The sequence below is a fragment of the Danio rerio genome, chromosome 10, assembly GCF_052040795.2.
Source record: "Danio rerio strain M-AB ecotype USA chromosome 10, GRCz13ab, whole genome shotgun sequence".
In the NCBI taxonomy this organism is placed as follows: Eukaryota; Metazoa; Chordata; class Actinopteri; order Cypriniformes; family Danionidae; genus Danio; species Danio rerio.
In genome coordinates this window covers 17,585,546-17,606,192 of record NC_141030.1, presented here as the reverse complement: position 1 = coordinate 17,606,192, position 20,647 = coordinate 17,585,546, and the positions used below count along the sequence as shown (strand labels likewise).

The 20,647-nt window shown below is 35.9% G+C and overlaps 1 protein-coding gene across 34 annotated transcripts in view; it reads left to right on the top strand.

The window, feature by feature from the left end:
* Positions 1 to 16,838, top strand: part of mamdc2b (MAM domain containing 2b) — a 38,056-nt gene extending 21,218 nt beyond the window's left edge. For 16 of the 34 annotated variants that reach the window (XM_087270280.1, XM_087270296.1, XM_087270278.1 and 13 more), the window contains 11 exons: positions 261 to 345; positions 674 to 781; positions 3,999 to 4,282; positions 6,685 to 6,778; positions 6,866 to 7,006; positions 9,042 to 9,307; positions 11,901 to 11,994; positions 12,108 to 12,266; positions 13,814 to 14,073; positions 16,266 to 16,350; positions 16,434 to 16,838. In XM_087270280.1, coding sequence (XP_087126406.1) covers positions 261 to 345; positions 674 to 781; positions 3,999 to 4,282; positions 6,685 to 6,778; positions 6,866 to 7,006; positions 9,042 to 9,307; positions 11,901 to 11,994; positions 12,108 to 12,266; positions 13,814 to 14,073; positions 16,266 to 16,350; positions 16,434 to 16,510 — 1,653 coding nt within the window. In that variant the 3' untranslated portion in view covers positions 16,511 to 16,838. Of the gene's footprint in view, positions 1 to 69; positions 346 to 673; positions 782 to 3,998; positions 4,283 to 6,684; positions 6,779 to 6,865; positions 7,007 to 9,041; positions 9,308 to 11,900; positions 11,995 to 12,107; positions 12,267 to 13,813; positions 14,074 to 16,265; positions 16,351 to 16,433 lie in introns of all 34 variants that reach the window. The other 18 variants (XM_087270310.1, XM_087270281.1, XM_087270309.1 and 15 more) reach the window with 2 other exon arrangements.
* Positions 16,839 to 20,647: the final 3,809 nt, after the last annotated feature.

Here is a 20,647-nt window from a genome sequence, read left to right as displayed (position 1 = left end):
GACAGTGGACACACTATACATACACAAAGTTCTGTCCAAACAGCTTACAAAAGTTGATTTCCATCATAGGTGCCCTTTAATCGATTTGCGTTGGGACGACATGAAGGGATTGTGTGGAACCCAGCACTTCAAAAAAAAAAAGTTTTTGAATCAATCACAAATAATCAAAGCCTTTTTTTTGCCTAGCCTTAAACATTGACTCATACAATGGTGTCATATTATCATGTGAATCTAATCATGTGTTTGCTTCCCATCTGTAGATTGTCATTGAAGGCAGACTGGGAGCAGAAGAGGGCAGCAGTGTGTCCATCTTTGAGATTCGTATCTCTGACAGATACTGTATAGGTCAGTGCTCTTTTTGTCTCGGTCTGTTTGTTTCTTTGTGAAGCTAATAATGCCATGCCAAAATCAGAAAACCACATGAAAAGAGTCATTAACCAAGGAAAGAAGGCTGATGTTGTTCTTTCCAAACAATGTTTTGATGGCAGTTTCTCTGGACCAGCCCTTGTGCACATTCCTGGGGCAGAAGAAAAGCTCTTAAATGAAACCAGATTTGTGTGGTTCAGTTCTGAATTGTGCCTAAGTGTTATTGGCATTACGAAGCTTGCAAACTAGTTATTTCTTTTTCATGAAAAAATTAATTTCTCCTTTCTCTGACCATGTGACCCTGAAGATTGTGACTTTGAAGAAGCTCATCTGTGTGGCTACGCAAACCAGTGGAACAAATACTTAAACTGGCGAGTGGGAAAATCAGAAAATAATACACTTAATGATAAAGCAGGTGAGTCTCATTTACATCTGCCTTAGTGCACATACTGTAAAAGTGTACACTACCTATTCGCCTATTCCATTGTCAGGTAGTGTATATGATGCAAAATATATAATATAGAAAGACTATAATATAATCATATATGAATATATTATTTAAGGAATAATTGACGACAGGCTGTTGAGTTGTTGGAAAAAGTAATGCAGACCAGAGATAGTGATGCAGTCACAAACACACAGCTAAAATAATTTCAGGCACCGCATTACAATTCCATATCACTGAAGTCCCTTTAAAGGGTTACTTGACACAAAAAGAAAGATTCTGTCATTAATTAATTCTCTGTGATCTACGTTTTTCTTAAGAACACAAATTAAGATATTTTGGATGAAATCAACGAGCTCCCTCATCCTCCATAGACAGCAATGGGCCCAAGATGTTCAGACCAAGAAAATAAACTAAAAACATTCCAATGTGACTACAGTGATAGGAAGCTCCAAGAACACTTTTGTTTGCCAAAACAAAAACAAGCAAAATTTTGCATTTACTATAGGCAGTACAATGTATTGCCATTAGTGTCTGCACAACATGTAATACTATGTGCAGTGCACCCTGATCTGGGTGAGGTGAAGTAAACAATTCTGAGGTAGAACGAGAGATTTATATACAAGATGTACTATGTAAATGTAAGACGATAAATAAATAGTAGTGCAAAATAGGGGATGAAGGGGGGTAGGGTGAGGTGGAAAAGCATGTATTAATATAATACTGGGTTTACACCAGACAAGAAGAACTTTTTCACTTGCTCTAAATTACTCATGGGATGTTTTAAACTTGTACAGAACATGCTATTGAGGCGAATTCTGTGTATTCTGCATTATTTTGCACCAACTGCTGGAAACTACTTCAAACTGCAAGGGAAAAATGTTTCTATGTATAGCCACATCATTGCTCACATCATGTAAATGTAGCCTAAATAGAGCATTAATAACTGAGGGAATGTTTGCATATAGATTTCTGCAGGTATACATTTTTGAGATTTAATTGTGGAAGCTTATATCACAGTATATGGTATCTTAACGATATTGACCTAAGGTACAAAACAAATGACGTTAACAGATAACCCCTAAAATACATAGTCTATTGCTTTATAGTATTATATTATAGTTATGTTAAAGTAAAAAAACAAACAATTTTATTAGTTCTTAACTTGTTTATGACTTTGTTTATGACTTAACTATGTGTATGACTTTTGATTTAATTGTGTTATTTGGCATTAACTAAGAAATTAACATTAGCTTAGATCAATAAATGCTCGTTACATGAACGTTAGTTAAGTAATGGTGCCTTACTGTACAGAGTTAATGAACGAAAGGCATATTAAGAGTCACAGAAATTTCATTGTTGAAGGCCAAGCTACTATGAAGATGTTAATGTTTGAAAATAAAGTCTTCAAGCATTTTGTGATGAAATAAACAACCACTTATACAATAATCTGAATATTCTTTAAAAAATACTTAAACAAATTACATAATATATAATTATACACAATATTTTCAAGTGCCCTAAATATCAATATTAGGGTTAGGTATCGTTTGGGGTTATTTCGATACTAGTTTGATACTTTTAAAATGGTACCGGTGCCAAAACGGTGCCTGAACCGATACTATTGAGTCACAAAATTATGATGGATGACTCTAAAAAAAAAATTTATTTGACCAAATCTTTTAAAAAATAATTTTAATAGAACAATATAGTTTAAAGAACACATCAATTCATATTTTATATATTTGAATTACATTAGTATATTTCCCTTGATCATTTGTTGGTTAGCACTTTTTTCCATTATGAAATTATATTAGCTTACTACTAACCTGTTGAATGGCTGTCATCAAAATTGTGAACTTTTTTCTAGGGTTGGGGCTTTTGACTATGTTTAGTCATGGTCATGTTTAGACATGGTTATCAGTAATCTAATGATTTGCCTTAATCTGAATAAGACAATAATATGATTAAGGTGTTTACATGAGTTGCTTCTTGAATGTTTCTTTTATGATCCCGTCTTAAATGTTATAGACATAGGTCGATTAAAGTCATTGCGTCACCATGCTATCCATGTTTCCTCCACAGAGTTTTATGTAATTTCAGGTGTTTCATTTTTTTTCCTTTAACTGCAGTTTTATTTCATTCTGGAAAATTTCATTTATGCCCCCATGAAAAACAGGTATTTGATGGTTTTATTAAGTAAGGACTGGTGGAAGAGTGCTCTTTTAATGGAATTTGATACCGCACGTTGAATGGAAAGAAAAAAACCTCAGCATTTCGCGACACAGGTGTATGTGGTCCTTTAATGTAATCAAAAATCACTGTTTACATAGTAGTCTAGACTCTTAAATAGAGTATTGTCTTAATCATATTAAAATCGGAGCGTTGGTGCCCATGTCCATGTACTCATTGAAAGTGCCAGATGATGTCACAAGCTTTTAGAGACAGTGCATTCCTCTGCCTTTAAGTTGATTCCATGCTGCCTCAAATGTGTCAACAAGTTTGACGTGTTTCTCCCTTACACGCAACTTTTGTAAAGCATCTGCTTCACGTTGCTGTGTCAGAATCCATGCTTGTAAAATATGCTTTAGAATGCCTAGTTTAAGCAAATTTGATGAACACGATCATGCGTGTTGATCTGAAGAGAGTCACTCTTGCTCACCGATTGCGCTGTACTGCGTTGCGTGCGCAACACATACCTATTAGCACATACCTATCAGCACATACCTATTACAATACTAATTTCTCACTTAATATGGCAATGGCAAATGTAGAAAACAATGGTCATAAACATTTAGAAAAAAAATGGCACAAAATTGATGCTTCGAATCAGTACTTCGAGAAGGCAGCAAAGGACACAATCTTTGCTGTCTTTAAAATTCAATCAGAAAGAAGTTTTTTTGACAGAGGAAGTGAAGCAGAGTTCGGATGTGCCTAGTTGCCTTGCCTGCCTAGCTGCCTTCAGCAACTATACAACATCTGAACTATGTGTTTGGGCTAATTATTAGACATCACATCGAGTGTTTGTATTTTTTATACAAATTCAACATCCCATCATCAATTATTTCTTACATGAAGCATGAACTTTTTGTCATTTCATTTGAAATACTTCACCCAAAAAATATATGTTCACTCACCCTCAGCTGAGCAGATTCTCTGACTGATAGCCGCTCATTGCTCTGCACAGGTCAGTTCATGTATGTGGACTCGACAGACTCCAAAGGTTTTCAGGAAGTGGCCAAACTGGTGTCCCCGATGACCACAGCACCCCTATCAGGCTGCCTGAGCTTTCAGTACCAGCAGTATCAGGCTGGAGACCATCTGTTCTCCCTGTTCAGCAGAGATCAAGCCGGGCAGTATGAGGAGCTGTGGAGAGCAGATCAAAAGGAGAACAACTTCGCTGATTGGAGTCCAGAAGATAAAGTCTGGATACCTGTACAAGTGGACCTGAAGGCTCCATATCCTGTAGAGGTGAGCACACAACAGCACAAATAAATAAATTGCACACTGAAAAAATTAATTTTGTTGCTTGCTCAAAATACTTATTTAAAATGGGTTTAAACAACATGATTAATAAGGTTTTTTGGGACAGCTTGTTTTATTTTCAACCCACAAGTTAAAGGTCACACTTTACAATAAGGTTCATTAGTTAATGTTAATTAATGCATTTACTAACATGAACAAACAATGAATAACACATTTAGTACTGTATTTGTTCATGTTAGTTAACGTTAGTTAATGAAAATACAGTTGATCATTGTTAGTTCATGTTAACTCATAGTGCATTACTAATGGTAACAAGCATGGACTTGGATGTTAATAATACATTAGTAAATGTTTAATTATGATAAATAAATGCTGTACATGTGTTGTTCATGATTAGTTCATGTTAGTAAATGCATTAACTAATGTAACTTAATCGATTTGTGTTGGGACTATAAAAGTCCATTCTGTTGGCATTGGCCAATGACAGAATCCAATGAATGGTCCAAGTTTAAATGTGTGTAAGCCTTTCCTAGCACGTCTTAAAGTAGTTGTCTTGTTTATTAGAATTTATTTATTTATTTCCAGCTCCAAATTGAATCTTTTAAGTGAGCATTCAATTTAGACTGTGTTTCCAACTAGTAATGGATCATATTCATCAAAAGTCACTTAATATGGATATTTGATTATTTCATAAACACTATACTTTCAGTTGTTCTTTCATTGGAGGCCAATTTTCGTATTTGTTGTAGTTGTAGTCCATGGACGGCCAATTTCACATGCTTTCCCCATTTGGGCTCGCCAGCTTGAATCTTAGTCAGAGGTTTACAGGCAAATGGTACCTTTTAAGTTGGCCGCCTACTTCTTGCTCTGTGACAGAAAAGGTAGTCTACCCAGTCTTTATGCAACTTGCCAGCTCAAAAGTGGTCAGAAAGCTAAAGGCCTATGGATAAGTTATCTGCTTCTTCATTTGTGATCCTCTAGTTTGATCCACACTAGCCGTAAAACACCAAAGGTCAACAAAAGTGTCCACACAACTTACTGGAAAAAATTATTTCAGTATAATGTATATATATAATAATAAAATATAATATTTTATTTGTTAGGCTAAAATTATATCATGCCAATCATATGATAAAACAACCAGAAAGCCAATTCAGAGATAATACTGTAAATATAAAACATCCATTTATCAAAGAGTTAGACATGCATATACTTGACTAGAGAAGTACGTTGCAGCATATATAAGTCTCACATGCTACAACGGGGTGTCTTGGCTACAAGATCACACATTTGCACCTTTCCTTTTAACTACTCCAATCCCAACAAAGGATCATAAATTCAAGACATTAAAAGCTTCACAAAGACCCTTGTCTGGTCATGAGTTGATGTGAAGACCATTTTCCCTGGAGTGGAGCATCTGGCAAAGATCTTATCAAAGTAAAAACCCAAATTAACAGATATAAGGAAATTTGGGAAATATTACTGTGAAATTTCTACCACTTTACCAATCACACAGAGACATTTAAAATGATACCAAATTTAAGAGGAAAAAATGTAAGATTCACAAGATGCACCACATTAAGAATTTAGAGATTCTGTGTGGAGGAGAATTTGTGACCTGCTCTGGTGGAGAGGGGAAATTAGAGGGCAGAGAGGAGGACTCAGGGTGGGTGACGGAGACAGTTGAACAATTGGTTTCCTAGCTCATCTTCTTCTTAGATTAGAAAGTTTATTGCTTTAGTGCCTGACAATTCTTATGGTCTTGCCTCGTGGAATTCTATAACTGATATTATGAAGAGACTTAGCCATCCTTACAGGACAACATGAAGAGACTGTGTGGATCCCAGCTTTTTTTACAGTGAGCATGTGACTGGTCTGTTATTGTGAGATGGTCTATTTAACATCCTAAAATGACATAAAATAAACTCTGGTTGGCTTTTTACATACCAAGCATACAATCACTTTGTCTAAATAGGAAATTCTTGGCAAGAATGAAACGGGTTGCCAAATATGAACTATTATTATTATAAAGTTTAGACTTAAATCTGCAAGATAGCATAATTTACTGTACAAATGTTCTTTTATTTAGTCACTGAAAAAAAATGGAAATGGAACCTGAATTGTTTTTTAAATAATAATTAGAGAAAATAATCTAGTGTTTTTTTTTTGGTTTTAGTGTTTTACAAAAAACATTTAAAATTGTATCAATAAAAATATGCAATACAAAAATACACAATATGTTATGCTTTTCAAAATAAACTTATACTGTATGACATGCATAGTAAAAAGTCGAACTGTATCATTTGCTGCGTTTAATTATTACAGTTGATCACACATGTAAAATTAAAAACTCTATGATTTGTATGTGTGTGTTTGTGTCTTACTAGTTAGTGTTTGAGGTGGGGTTCAATGGTCCGCATGGAGGTTTTGTGGTTCTTGATGATATTTCCTTTTCTTCAGAGTTTTGTGATGCAAGAACAGGTCAGTCTGAACCCTAACCTTATGCCTCCTCAAAGCTCTCAAACCAGTTCCTTAAAAATCAACACTTACAAATTTGTGTTTCCACAGAGCCGTCGTTTGATCCAGCTGTTGCCAACTGTGACTTTGAGTCTGGTTTTTGTCAGTATGTTCAGAGTGATGGTTCGCTGTGGAGGAGAGTTTCTGTCAAACCCAACATCTACATGCCTGGAGACCATACCACAGGAGCAGGTAAAGCTCAATATAACAAATAATAAGGGGTTTTCTTGATTAAAATAAATATTTTTATTAAGCAACATTAAACAAGCGTGACAGTAATTTCTTTTTTTGTAATTTTGCAAAAGAGTCATATTTTAAATGCATTTTTTCAACTTTCTGTTCGTTAAAGATTTGAAAAGGATATGGGATAGTGCAAGTTTAGGGGCTGATTTACAGATGATGCACAAATAAAATGTATTTAAAAAATTCTAGTTTAACCACCAAACCACCACAAAATTGTGACCCTGGCCACAAGTCATAAGGGTCAATTTTAATGAAAATAAATGAATTAAATAAGCTCGCCATTAGTTGTATAGGTTGGTTAAGATAGGGTAATATAGCCAAGATGCAACTATTAAAATCTGGGATCTAAGATTTAAATATTGAGAAAATCACCTTAAAAGTTGTGCAAATTAAGTCCTTAGCAATGCATATGACTCACTCACTTTCCTTCAGCTTTTATTCTTGCCTTATCAGGGGTCACCACCGCATTTTGAAAACGTTTTACATTGTTTGATTGTTTTCAGATTAGATATTTTTATGGTAGAAAATGTATATCTTTACTAAATATTAATATTTGTTATACAAAAATGATCAAATAAATATAGAAAGTAAAAGGTTAACAAAATAAAACATGTTAACATTTTACCACATTGGTATAAAAACTTTCAAATAATTTTACTGATTTTTAATTGTAGCATTGAGCACTACAATTAATTGAGCACGAGTGGCCGCAGCCATTTGAATCTTTTTGGCTCAAAACTTCCAGTTTCATTCACTTCCATTCATTTTTAGACATTAAAAACTGCTCGTTAACAAATAAATGTGCAAAGGACAAAACAGAGGTTTGTAATAGTGAGTAAAACATGTAACTTAATAAAAACTAACATTTTAAACATTTAAAAAAAATAAGAAACTTTGAAATTAATTCATTCTTTTTCCTTTGGCTTAGTCCCTGATTTATCAGGGGTCACCACCGTGGAATGAACCACCAACTATTCCAGCTTATGTTTTACACTGTGGCTGCCCTTCCAGGCACAACCCAGTACTGGAAAAAAAGATTGAAATAAGTATGTGAATAGATATTTCAGTTGCATAAAATTTGATATAAAAATATAATTATGTAACTTGATAAAAAACAAATTATTTTACATATATAAATAATGAAAAACGATATTGACTTAATTAAATAAATATGCAGTTATAGATATTCAATATAGGTTGCTATAATAACGACCGGAAAATGTGTAATTATAAATTTTAAAATATTTAATTTAGATACATTTACAATATAATATTTTCACACTATAACTTGGTTCTTTACACAAGCAACTATATAAATGCCTTTAGCATATATTAGGTGTCATGCCTGGGCTCTCTCAGAAAGGCAAAGGTTTGCAGGAATAACAAACACGTAGATTTATTTACAGACACTCACTTGAAAGACATAGACAATAACTCATAGTAGATAACTCATAACCAAGAATACCGGACGAAGGACTGAACAACACACAGGACTACAAATACACATGACATGATGTTGCTAGTCACACACAGGGGATGAACACAAGTGAAACTAATGAGACTGACTGGTGATGGGAAAACAGAACAAGGGAGCACATGGGGAAGGTCACATAATATAAACACAGAGGTCTGATATTAGGATGGGGTTCTCTTGTTTGAGGATGACTATGATTAGGGGTCCATAGCATCTAAAATACAAAAAACCTGGTGTTAAATGATAAACTCACCTTGCATAATTCTTTTAACTTTTATCCCATACATTTTGTGTTAAAAAGGAAACACGTGAATATGCTATAAAGTTCACACCTTTTCAATGCCAAAGTTTCACTGCATGTCTTTAGTAAATCCTGACAGAAGAATTGTACACCAAATTTTGAACACCAAAAGAGGGTTTGTGTTTGTCAACTTTTGCCCATGATAGCTCTTTCCACAACAGTTATTCTAAATGTATGTCAAATTTGAATACATTGTTCTTTCTAAACAGGGTCTTTCTTGTTGGCGAACTCTCGCTTGAGTTTGCAGTCTGGATACGTCAGCCGTTTGTTTGGCCCGTCAATGCCTGGGAGTCAGAAATACTGCCTGAAGTTCTTCTACTCTCTGCGTGGTCTCAGTGGAGCTGATCAGGCTTTGTCGGTGTATCTGTATTACAGCGACAGTAGCAAGCACGAACAAATGTGGACCCAGAATGAAAAAATAAGAAATGTTTGGATTGCAGTTGAACTGACCATTCAAAGTGAGAAGAAAGCTCAGGTAAGATCACAAGCATAGTTTACCTCACTTGCTACTGATTGTATACCATGTACATACTAGATGTCTAGGTAGTTGTCCTTGATTGCTGTATGTAAGCCGTCTAGCATATTAAAACTGTCTATGTTAAACCATAGTTCAGCACATGCATGCATATCTATAGATTTTGCTAAACTAAAATTGTACAAGTGGACAAACAGCAAAATAAATTGGAGGGGGGTTTGGGGGGACTGACTCCCCTAATAACAATTGATCCCTCTGAAAGATGCCAAAACAAGATGTATGGGGATGGGGGTCAGTCCTTTAACAGTAAGAAATTTCTCTGGTCTGTATCTTAAATAATAATATTCAAAATTGCAATAATAGATAATAAAAATATACATTTATCCACCCCTAAGACAGTTCATACTATTGTGCATAATTGCGCCTTCCAGTCTATGTGAGGAAAAATTCATTCAGCTGTGTGAAACAGCAGATCTAGATCACTGATAGACACTGTAAGTGTTCAAAAGACACTACTCTAGTAAAATAGTTGATTGTATCTAGATCAGGTGTGGGCAAACTTGATCCTGGAGGGCCAGTGACCTGCATAGCTCCAACCCTATTCAAACAGACCTGCATATAGAGTTCAAGTGATCTTGAAGACATTGATTAGTTTGTTAGGGTGTGTTTGACTAGTGTTGGAACAAAACTCTGCAGGGACACCAGCCCTCGAGGATCAAGTTTACCCATCCCTGATCTAGATATAGCCTGAAAGTAAAGTCAAATTAGATGCATCGTTTGTATAGATTGACCTACTTAAAGCTTCAGTCACACTAGAGTTTGAGGATGCGATATTCTGTCATGGGGCGCTGCGAAAAGGGGCAGGATTAAACAAGCTTATTAGACATTTTTAAAAGCGAGCAATTGCTTCATGTTTTAAATTTCTGTCCAGAGAGGTCATGTTTGATCCTCGATGGGTCTCACGCAGTCTAGTGATGCGATTTCAGAGTTCATCTAGCTTAAACTTTGCACCGCAGCAACCTGCGAAACTTGAAGCATGACCCTGCGTTTCCAGTCTGACGCATTTGCGTGCATATGAATGGAACTTAACGGGAGGAAAAGCCCAGTGTGACCGCAGCTTTACTCATGTGATTCATGTTGTAGTTCAAGATTAGCATATGCATTACTGTTACACCCGCGAGTCGGCTCGTTCCTTCAGCTCCAATCCACGTTCTCCCTCACCAGCCACCTCTCACCGCACACAAGAAGAATCACCAGCATACTAATTATCCACACCTGCACCCGCAATCACCAAACACCATAAATACTCACCTCCTTCACCCAATTATTAGCCAGAATCGAAGTCGGATGGTTTACCTTTTTCTCTCGCCTTCTCCAATGGATGTCACTCTTCGCCTATTGATGCCAATACAACTGAATAAGGAAAGTGGCTAAAGCTTATCTAGTGTTTAACTGAAGATCTGATGTTTACCTGATGCACTGTGTGTGAGATCACTCACCCTCTGATGTTTACCTTGTGAACTGTTTATGAGATCGCTCTCTCTCTGCAACACCACTCTCCTGGTTCATCTCTCTGGATCAGCTGCATTGTTTTGAATAAATACCTTTAAAAGATAACCATCCTCGTCTCCCTTGTGTGACGATGACAATTGCTAATTGTTAATTCTTAATAAAGTAATATTTTGTTGGCCTAGTTGCACATCATTAATCATGTACTGTTATTCTAAAGTGTCACCAGCAGAACTGTGTGAATTAGGTAAACTAGACCAAGTCATTGGACAACAATGGTCTGCTTTGTTGCCAATAAATATAAAAATAAAACGTATATCAATTCTTAAGGGAGATGATCATGTTAATAACATGATTTAAAACCATTTTAAAACTGCTTTTGTTGTGGCCATGCTAAAAGGCTCCATACTGTGTAAATTTCCTCATGCTGTTAAACATTACTTGGAAATATTTTATTAAGAATTTACATTTTACAGGAAGGCTAATAATTTAGCCTTTAACTGTGTGTGCATGTATCTATATATAAATATAAAGAGCGCTTATGTGTTAACATTTACTAAGACAGAAAGACAAACTCACCCAACAAATGATTTCATGGGCTCTTTAAGAGAAACCTATACTCTCAGACAACTTCCATTCAGCTGGACATACTTCTGGCCCACTGCTCCAGCATCTGTTAGCAAGACACTACGGGTTTATGTCTCACATGACTTTTATTACAGTAAGATCCACATTTAGAGAAGTAAATGTTTATAACATCTGGAAAAATAAGTCAGCTTGAGAATTATTTTTCCTTTATATGCACTGACCCTTAACATGAATTTTACTACTTTGTAAATAGTACATATATATATATATATATATATATATATATATATATATATATATATATATATATATATATATATATATATATATATATATATATATATATATATATATATATATATATATATATATATATACATACATACATACACACACACACACACACATTTCTTTCTTTGCCCTTCTGACCAGTCATGCACTGTTATTCAATGTTATTTATATAAACATGTCATTTTTCTACATCTGGGCCATAAAGGTGGTTTTCATCAGTACTTGCAAAGACATTTGGAGCTGCGGTTCTGTTGGTCTTGATGACATTAAAGTGACTCCTGGTGACTGCTCACTGCTAGGTATTATCTGCATCTATTAAAAAATGTGCATGTGAATCTTGTATCTTAATTGTGAAATTCACAGTTAATTACCTGATATTTTTACTAAAAGCAGAAATCATTTCCTTCTATAGCAGCCTCTTCTCTGTTATTGCCGTCTCACTGTGACTTTGAATCTGGACTCTGTGGATTCTCTCAGGATAAAGTCGGAGACTCAGGTGACTGGTATCTGGCCAGAGGACCCACACCAACGTCCTACACAGGGCCGGGAGGAGACCACACCACTGGACTGGGTGAGTTCAGAATAGGCCAAAAAATCACTCTTAAAAATAAAGCTTTGATATGCACACCCTTGGTTTGATACTTCTGCGCCAAGCGCACACGTATGCTACGACGCAACCTATGCGTTGACACATAGCCCTACGCCGTGGTCGTCGCCGTCGCTATCGTGCACCTCTCAAAAAATGTAACTACACGTCACAACGACGCATAGCGCAAGCTCTGTGATTGGTTGGCTTTGTATCGCTGATGAGTCTGGGCTGGACCGAGAGCCGCGTGAGCCAGATAGAGCGATTGTTTTCAAGTGTGGAGTCCCGTGAAGGAGCTCCGGATGGAAAGTTTTGTTTTTTGTTTACTTCATAGTTAAAGTTGTTGCATGTCCGCCGATTCCTTCCTCAAAATGAGCGAGTTTGAGCCACATGTACATTCAGGAAACGTTCAGAAAAAAACAAAACAGCAGCGAAGAAACTCGACACAGAGAAACATTAACACCTCACTGCCAACTAACGTTTCAGGAGTGTTAATGCAGGCCAATAGAGACAGCGCGCAGTAGTATACATGCTAAGCTACGCGCGTTGTATGCGCCATGGGTTACGCCGGTCACTTGACGCAGAAGTATAAACCAGGCTTAAATGTTCCTCTGTGTCAAGTTTCTTCGCTGCTGTTTTGTTTTTTCTGAATGCTTCCTGAATGTACAAGTGGCTCAAACTCTCTATTCCATCTTCAAAAGTCTCCATAGTTGTCTTAACAACACAAACACTGCTGTCACCTCAACAGAAACCTGCATCTGCTTTCATTTGGTTGGAGAATGCGCTTTTTCCGCTCAGAGTTGAATTTTGTTCACCTAGAAGCGCACAGAGTACAACAGCAAAAACGCGAGGCGCAACAGGCAGTTAAAACAGGAGGCGCACAGGGCACATAAGCAGCACACAAAATGCTCACAGCTGTTAGGTAATCATGCAAAAAAGACACCTCTCGATGCAAAAAGAAGGTAGACATGCATGACAGCAGAATGTTCACAGCTCCTCAGAATGCAAAATGCAGGATATACAGATTAAACATGTATTAGATCCACCTCGAAGAGGCATAACGTTTCCATAAACGTGTCTTTTGTTACTTTGACATGTATAATGTGGAATTTTTCACAAAACATGTCTTAATACATCTGTGTAAGCCAGTTTTTTAAAGTATAATTATAATTTACCCTATATTTTATCCACAACACTACCCACTAAACTCAGATGCTCGAATGCTGATCCTGGTGTGGATGTCTTTGGTCACAGTCACTATGTTAATTTGCAGCCCAGCTAGACATACTCCTGTATATAATCAGGAGGGCTTCCATTCACATTGACTGGGGGTTTTAATTGCTGTGGTCTTTTTGCGGAGTACTGACTTCTCATTGAGGCTTTCCAGGTCCTCCAGAGTTGATGTTAAGGCCTCTGTGGTCCTTGATGCACTTTGCATGAGCCAATCGATGAGTACTGAGGGATACAACCCAGCTATTTGTTTGCGCTAATGAATGATTATTGAATTATTGATTCTTCTTTTCATTTTGTAGGTCATTATTTGCACATTGAGGCATCAGTGATGCTGGCCGGTCATAAAGCGCGTCTCCTCTCCAGCACTCTCAGGGGCACTAGAGAAACACAGTGCCTGCAATTTTATTACCATATGTATGGCTCTGGGATTGGCCAGCTGAGTGTTTACCTCCAGACCGGACAAGAAAACGATGACAGACTGTTGTGGACGAGCCATGGAGAGCAGGGCATCTCCTGGCTCAGAGCGTCTCTAAACTACCACTATGACCAACAACACCAGGTTAGTTATATGCAGTGGTGTAAAGTAACTAATTACAAATACTCAAACTACTGTAATTGCGTAGTTTTTCTCAGAAATTGTAATTTCCTAAGTAATTTTAAAAATGTGTACTTTTACTTTCCTTGAGTACATTTTTAGTGCTGTATCGGTACTTTTACTCCACTACTTTCCTTCAATCTGCAGGCACTACTTTATTTTTCTTGTCTTTGGTAATTAGAAAAATCAATCCTGCAATTCCTGTCAAATCAAATCACACATAGAAGTAAAGAGGTAAATCACATCATAATGAACTACCTCAAGACATGGGCGATTTATAATTGCTGTTTGGAAGCATTAAAAGTGTCCAAGAAGATGTCCAAAATCTTTACATGCATTGACCCAGAGACTTTTTAGATGCAGGTCACTGATGAGAAGATGACGGATGTTTACTGTATGATGACAGAAATGGCCTTAAACACCCAGCAGGCACAGGACATCAACATGACACCAGATTGACATTGTACCCCAATGTCATGGGGACAATGCATTTTGTTTGTAGATGAAAACCCATTGAAGAGCTTTCTTAAATGTAACAATTATTTAGCTCTTATTTTAACTTTTTATTTTTGTGATCAATTTGGTTGTATAAACTGCATAGCTTTTGGCAACAAATGTGTGTCAGTATTAATATTATAGTATTTTGATGTGTGATAGTGCACAAAAAATAAAACGAATGGTGTTTTTGATCATTTATCAAAAACTAGTAATAATCAGAAGAAAAAAAACTGTTTAGTTTAGTATATGAAAAACAACAAACTTTACTTACTTTACTTACTTACTTTGCTTGCTTTACTTGCTTGCATTTATTTACTTTGCTTACCTTAGATACTTACCTTACTTTACTTATTTACTTCCTTTACTTTCATACTTTATTTATTTATTTATTTATTTGTTTGTTTATTTATTTATTTATTTATTTACCTACTTCACTTAATTTATTTAATTTTTTTTACTTTACATAATTTACTTATTTACCTACTTTACTTATTTAACCACTTTACTTATTTACCTAAATTACTTATTTGCCTACTTTACTTACTTTACTTATTTACCTACTTTGCTTATTTACCTACTTTACTTATTTAACCACTTTACTTATTTACCCAATTTACTTATTTACAAACTTTACTTAATTACCTGTTTTACTTATTTACCTACATAACTTATTTGCCTACTTTTCTTATTTACTTACTTTACTTATTTACTTGCTTTACTTTCTTTCTTTACTTACTTAACTTACTTTACTTATTTACCTACTTTACATATTTATCTACTTTACTTATTTATCTGCTTCACTTACTTTACTTATTTACCTACTTTACTTATTAACCTACTTTTCTTAATTTATGTACTTATTTACCTACTTTACTTATTTACCTACATTACTTATTTGCCTAATTTACTTATTTACTTACTTTACTTATTTACCTACTTTACTTATTAATCTACTTTACTTATTTATCTAATTTACTTATTTACCCACTTTACCTACTTTAATTACTTATTTACTTGACTCACTTATTTACCCACTTCACTTACTTTACTTATTTACTTTACACACTTTACTTATTTTACTTACCCGCCTTACTTTACTTATTTATATTACTTTCTTACTTTACTTTCTTTACTTACTTATTTTACTTTTTTTACTTTCCTACTTTACTTAATTCACTTAATTTGCATACTTACTTTACTTACTTACTTTACTTACCTTCTCACTTACTCACTCATTCCCAGGGCGGCTGATATTTAGCTGTGTTGGTGTTTTGTAACTCATTTTCTCATTTTTACGAGGTGGGTCGTTAGCCCAACACTCAACCCCAAACCTGGAGGACGAGGACACAAACAAATACATTACAGACAATTTAGCTTATCCAATTCACCTATAACACGTCTTTGGACTTGCAGGGGAAACCATAGCACCCAGAGGAAACCCACGCGAACAGGGGAGGGGGGAGAATTTTTGGTAGATGTCATCAGGGTTAATGCTGATAAAAATGTCAGTAAAAAAAAGTTTAATATTAAAATAGGACAGTTTAACGTTTTTTGTCATTTTTATTCTCTTGTGTAACTTTTTCAAATTGATGCACATGGGCTAAAAATGTGTGTTATTTTTAATAATATATTATCTCTATATGTTAACACACACACAGATTGTATTTGAAGCCATCAGAGGAGCATCAGTAAGGAGTGACATTGCAGTTGATGATATTATTTTTGAAAGGGGACCGTGCAGAGGTATTTATGGTGATTCACAAACAGATGTTGTTTATGCCACCGTGAACAACTTAACATATTTTCCATCCTTTTATTCCGCACAGAATATTCTGATCAGCACATCCCACATCTGAACCTCTCTGGAAATAATAATGACATTCAGACGATGCATTTTAAGTAAAGACAGAAAGAGAAGAACGTTGAAGAGAGCAAAGTGATCGCATGTGAAAGTACAGCTGCAGAGCAGCGGTCTCCGAGGATAAAAGAGGACATGGATTGCAATATGATCAGATCTGATCACCTACAAACCTTCCTTCTGTATTTGACTATTGAACAAACATGTTCATTGCTGATATGTTGTTTCTCATGCCTGTTTTACTTCATCAGAATCATAGTTCAAATTAAACAGTCACCTTAGGAAGCCTCCACACTTAATTTAATGACTTACTTGATTTTATTTGTTCTTCGGGAGCTTTTTTATGCCAAATAAAAGTACAAATGGGAGGGATTCTTGTTTTGTGTTTAAAATTATTACTATTATTTTGAAATTTTTGATCTTCATTATACACTCACCTGGTCACTTCATTTGGTATACCTTACGGGTACAGGGTTGGACCCTCTTTTGTCTTCAGAACTGCCTTAATCCTTTGTGGCATAGATTTAACAAGGTAAAGATTTTGCTCCATATTGACATAATAGCATCATGCAGTTGCTGCAGATTGTCAGCTGCACATCCATGATGCAAATCTCCTGTTCCACCACACCCCAAAGGTGCTCTATTGGATTTTAGATCTGGTAACTGTGGAGGCCATTTTAATACAGTGAACTCATTTTCACGTTCAAGAAACCAGTCTAAGATGATTTACACGCGTTCTCCTGCTGGAAGTAGCCCAGAATTGCCCAGAAGAAGGGCACAATGTAGTCATAAAGAGATGGACATGGTGAGAAACAATGCTCAGGTAGGCTGTGGCCTAGACACAATGCTCAATTGGTCATAATTGACCAAAGCGTACCAAGAAAATATCCCCCACACCATTACACCACTACCATCATCAGCCTGGACCGTTGATACAAGGCAGGATGACTTCATGCTTTCATGTTGTTGTTGGCAAATTCTGACCCTACAATCTGAATCTCGTAGGAGAAATCAAGAGTCATTAGATCAGGCAACGTTTTTCCAATCTTCTATTGTCTAATTTTGGTTAGCCTGTATGAATTGTACATAGTTTCTTGTTCTTAGCTGAAAGGGGTAAGTTCTCCTACATGCTGCTGTAGCCCATCCGCCTCAAGGTTGGACGTGTTGTACGTTCAGAGATGCTCTTCTGCATACCTCAGTTATAACAAGTGATTATTTGAATCACTATTGCCTTTCTATCAGCTGGATCCAGTCTGGCCATTCTCCTCTGACCTCAGGCATCAACAACTCATTTGCGCCCACAGAATTTCAGCTCGCTGGATATTTTCTCTTTTTCAGACCATTCTTTGTAAACCCTAGAAATGGTTGTGCATGAAAATCCAACAACCATGCTACGTTCAAAGTCACATAAATCAAACTTCTCCCCAATTGTAATGCTTGGTTGAAACTGCAGCAGTCTTGACCATGTCACTGCCATGTGATTGGCTGAATATACATTTGCGGTAACGGGCAGTTGGACAGGTGTACCTAATAAAGTGGCCGGTGAATGTATGTAAAAGTAATAAGTGTACTATCTAAGAGCTATAATTCTTAAGTAACAATAATTGATTATATTATTTCATGAGAATGAACAACTCACTGTATATGATCTTGCCTAATACACAGCTGCAGAATAAATAAATAAAGGACTATATGGACACAAAAGACAAGTTCATTTATTAATTTACCTTCATCATTAGTTCCTTATTTATTAAGGGTCGCCACAGCGGAATGAACCGACAACTATAACAGCATATGTTTTACGCAGCGGATGCCCTTCCCGCACAATCAAGTATGAGAAACACCCACACACTCTCGCTTTCACACACACACATTTACTCAATTCACTTATACTGCATGTCTTTGGACGCATGTCTGTTTGCAGACTTTTTTCTTTCAACACATGTTATCAAACTGTCTGAAACCACAAAACGCTTTTAATGGCTGTTTTCTCAAAATTAGACTTTTTGTTAAGCATCAATAAAAATCTATAAATCTCTACTTCAGCAGCACTAAAAGCATCGTTAGAAAAGGAGCTCAACAATACAGCCAAGCCTTCTCCATGTTTCACAGTAGGTATAGTGTTCTTATCTTCATATGCTTTATTTTTAGTTGTAAACCTACAGCCGATTGTCAAAAAGCTCAAGTTTTGTCTCATCAGTTCAAAGATCATTCTCCCAGAAACTTTGTGGCTTGTCAATATGCAATTTGACAAATTTCAGTCTTGCTTTTTTTATGGATAGCGCAATCTCTCTCACTAATGTACCTTGACCAAGAAGTTCACATTCATTCATTCATTTTGCTTCAGCCTTGTTCCTTTTTTTGTCAGGAGCCGCCACGGTGGAATGAACCACCAACTTAGCCATCATATGTTATACACATTGGTGCCCTTTCAGCTGCAACCCAGTACTGGGATACATCCATACACAATCATTGTCACACATACAATTTATCTTATTCAATTCACCTATAGCGCATGTCTTTGGACTGTGGGGGAAAACGGAGCCCCAGGAGGAATCCCACTCAAACACAGGAAGAACATGCAAACTCCACACAGAAATGCCAACTGACCCAGCCGGGACTCAAACCAGTGACCTTCTTGCTGTGAGAAGCTTACATTTGGAAACGTGGTGGCGCAGTAGATAGTGCTGTCGCCTCACACACTGTAAAAAGTATTACCTAGATCTAACTTATAAAAAGTGAGGCAAGTGGCTGCATCGGACATTTTAGGTTGAGTCAACTTCCGGCCTATTTTAAGTATTTTAAACACACAAAACAAGTTTAAAACAAATGCAACAAAATTAAGTTGAGCCAACTAATATTTCTAAAATTACTCAAATCAGATACAATTACTTTTTTGTTAAAGTTAACTTACTTATACATTGCTATATGTGACCTGTACTTATTTTAATTAAGTATTAAGAACTTTATCATTTAAATTAATGAACCATGCATATGTCATTTCAAAGTTAATTCAACTGCACTGAAACGCTAACTGACCCAGCCGAGGCTTGAACCAGCGACCTTCTCGCTTTGCTTTCTAAATTGTTCATAATGTATGAGTGTGTATGGATGTTTCCCAGAGATGGGTTGCGGCTGGAAGGGCATCCGCTGTGTAAAACATATGCTGCATAAGTTGGCGGTTCATTCCGCTTGTGGCGACCCCAGATTAATAAAGGGACCAAGCCGAAAAGAAAATGTATAAATGAATTAACTATTTTGGGCTCTTTAGTTTAGAGGGGTCTGGCTGCAGACCTGGCGCAGTGCTATCTAAGCTGCATCCAATGATTTTTAATGCGCTCACCCATTCCTTAACCCTACCCTTCACAGTGACGTTACTCACTCCATTAGTGCATTGTGTCTGAGAATGCATCGCTGAGTGATGCAATCTAAGCTTGCATCATACAGGCTGCATCCAGATACTATTGCTTTAGTTAACATTTGTATTACCTATCCCATTATCTATTTTTTCCTCACACTCATTTGTTTCATGTTGTTTTAGTGAAATCAACAGAGGAAAGAAAGTCATGAAGGTATTGAGTGTAAAAAGGGTGTACTATCCTAAGTGGGATGCAAAGTGTTCAGTGGTAGTTATTTGAAGAGCACACACAGCCTTGAACTATGGATTCTGTGGAACCTTATTTTAATGTGATTATGACATATTTTTTATTAGTTTCATTTATCTTTAAAAACTCTTTGGGCTTTAAATAAGCTCAGGTGATAGAAGTTGATATTGTTTTACATTAAAAAACTGTTTGTTAGTTACATGACATACTAAAGATTGTTACTGGAAGCTTTGAAGTTTCTCTCAAGTTGTCCTCCTAATTTTCAAAAAATGATATTTTCTTTGGTTTATTAGGGGAAGATGTTAATATTTAATTTATTTTGAATAATATTCTAATTTTGGAGAAATGTTGTATATTCATTCATGCAAGTGTCTTAAAACAAAACCACTGTTTTTTTATTTTACAAAGGAAGTTTTGGTTGTACTGTAAATTGCTTAAGTTGGTAAAATCAAAATTAGGAAGAAGACAAAAGAAATAATAGAAAACCCAGTAGGGAATTATTGTCTGTGTTTGTGTGTCTATTCTATGTTTTAATTTGTATTTACTTTCATTATTTTTTTTATTTATTTGATTATTA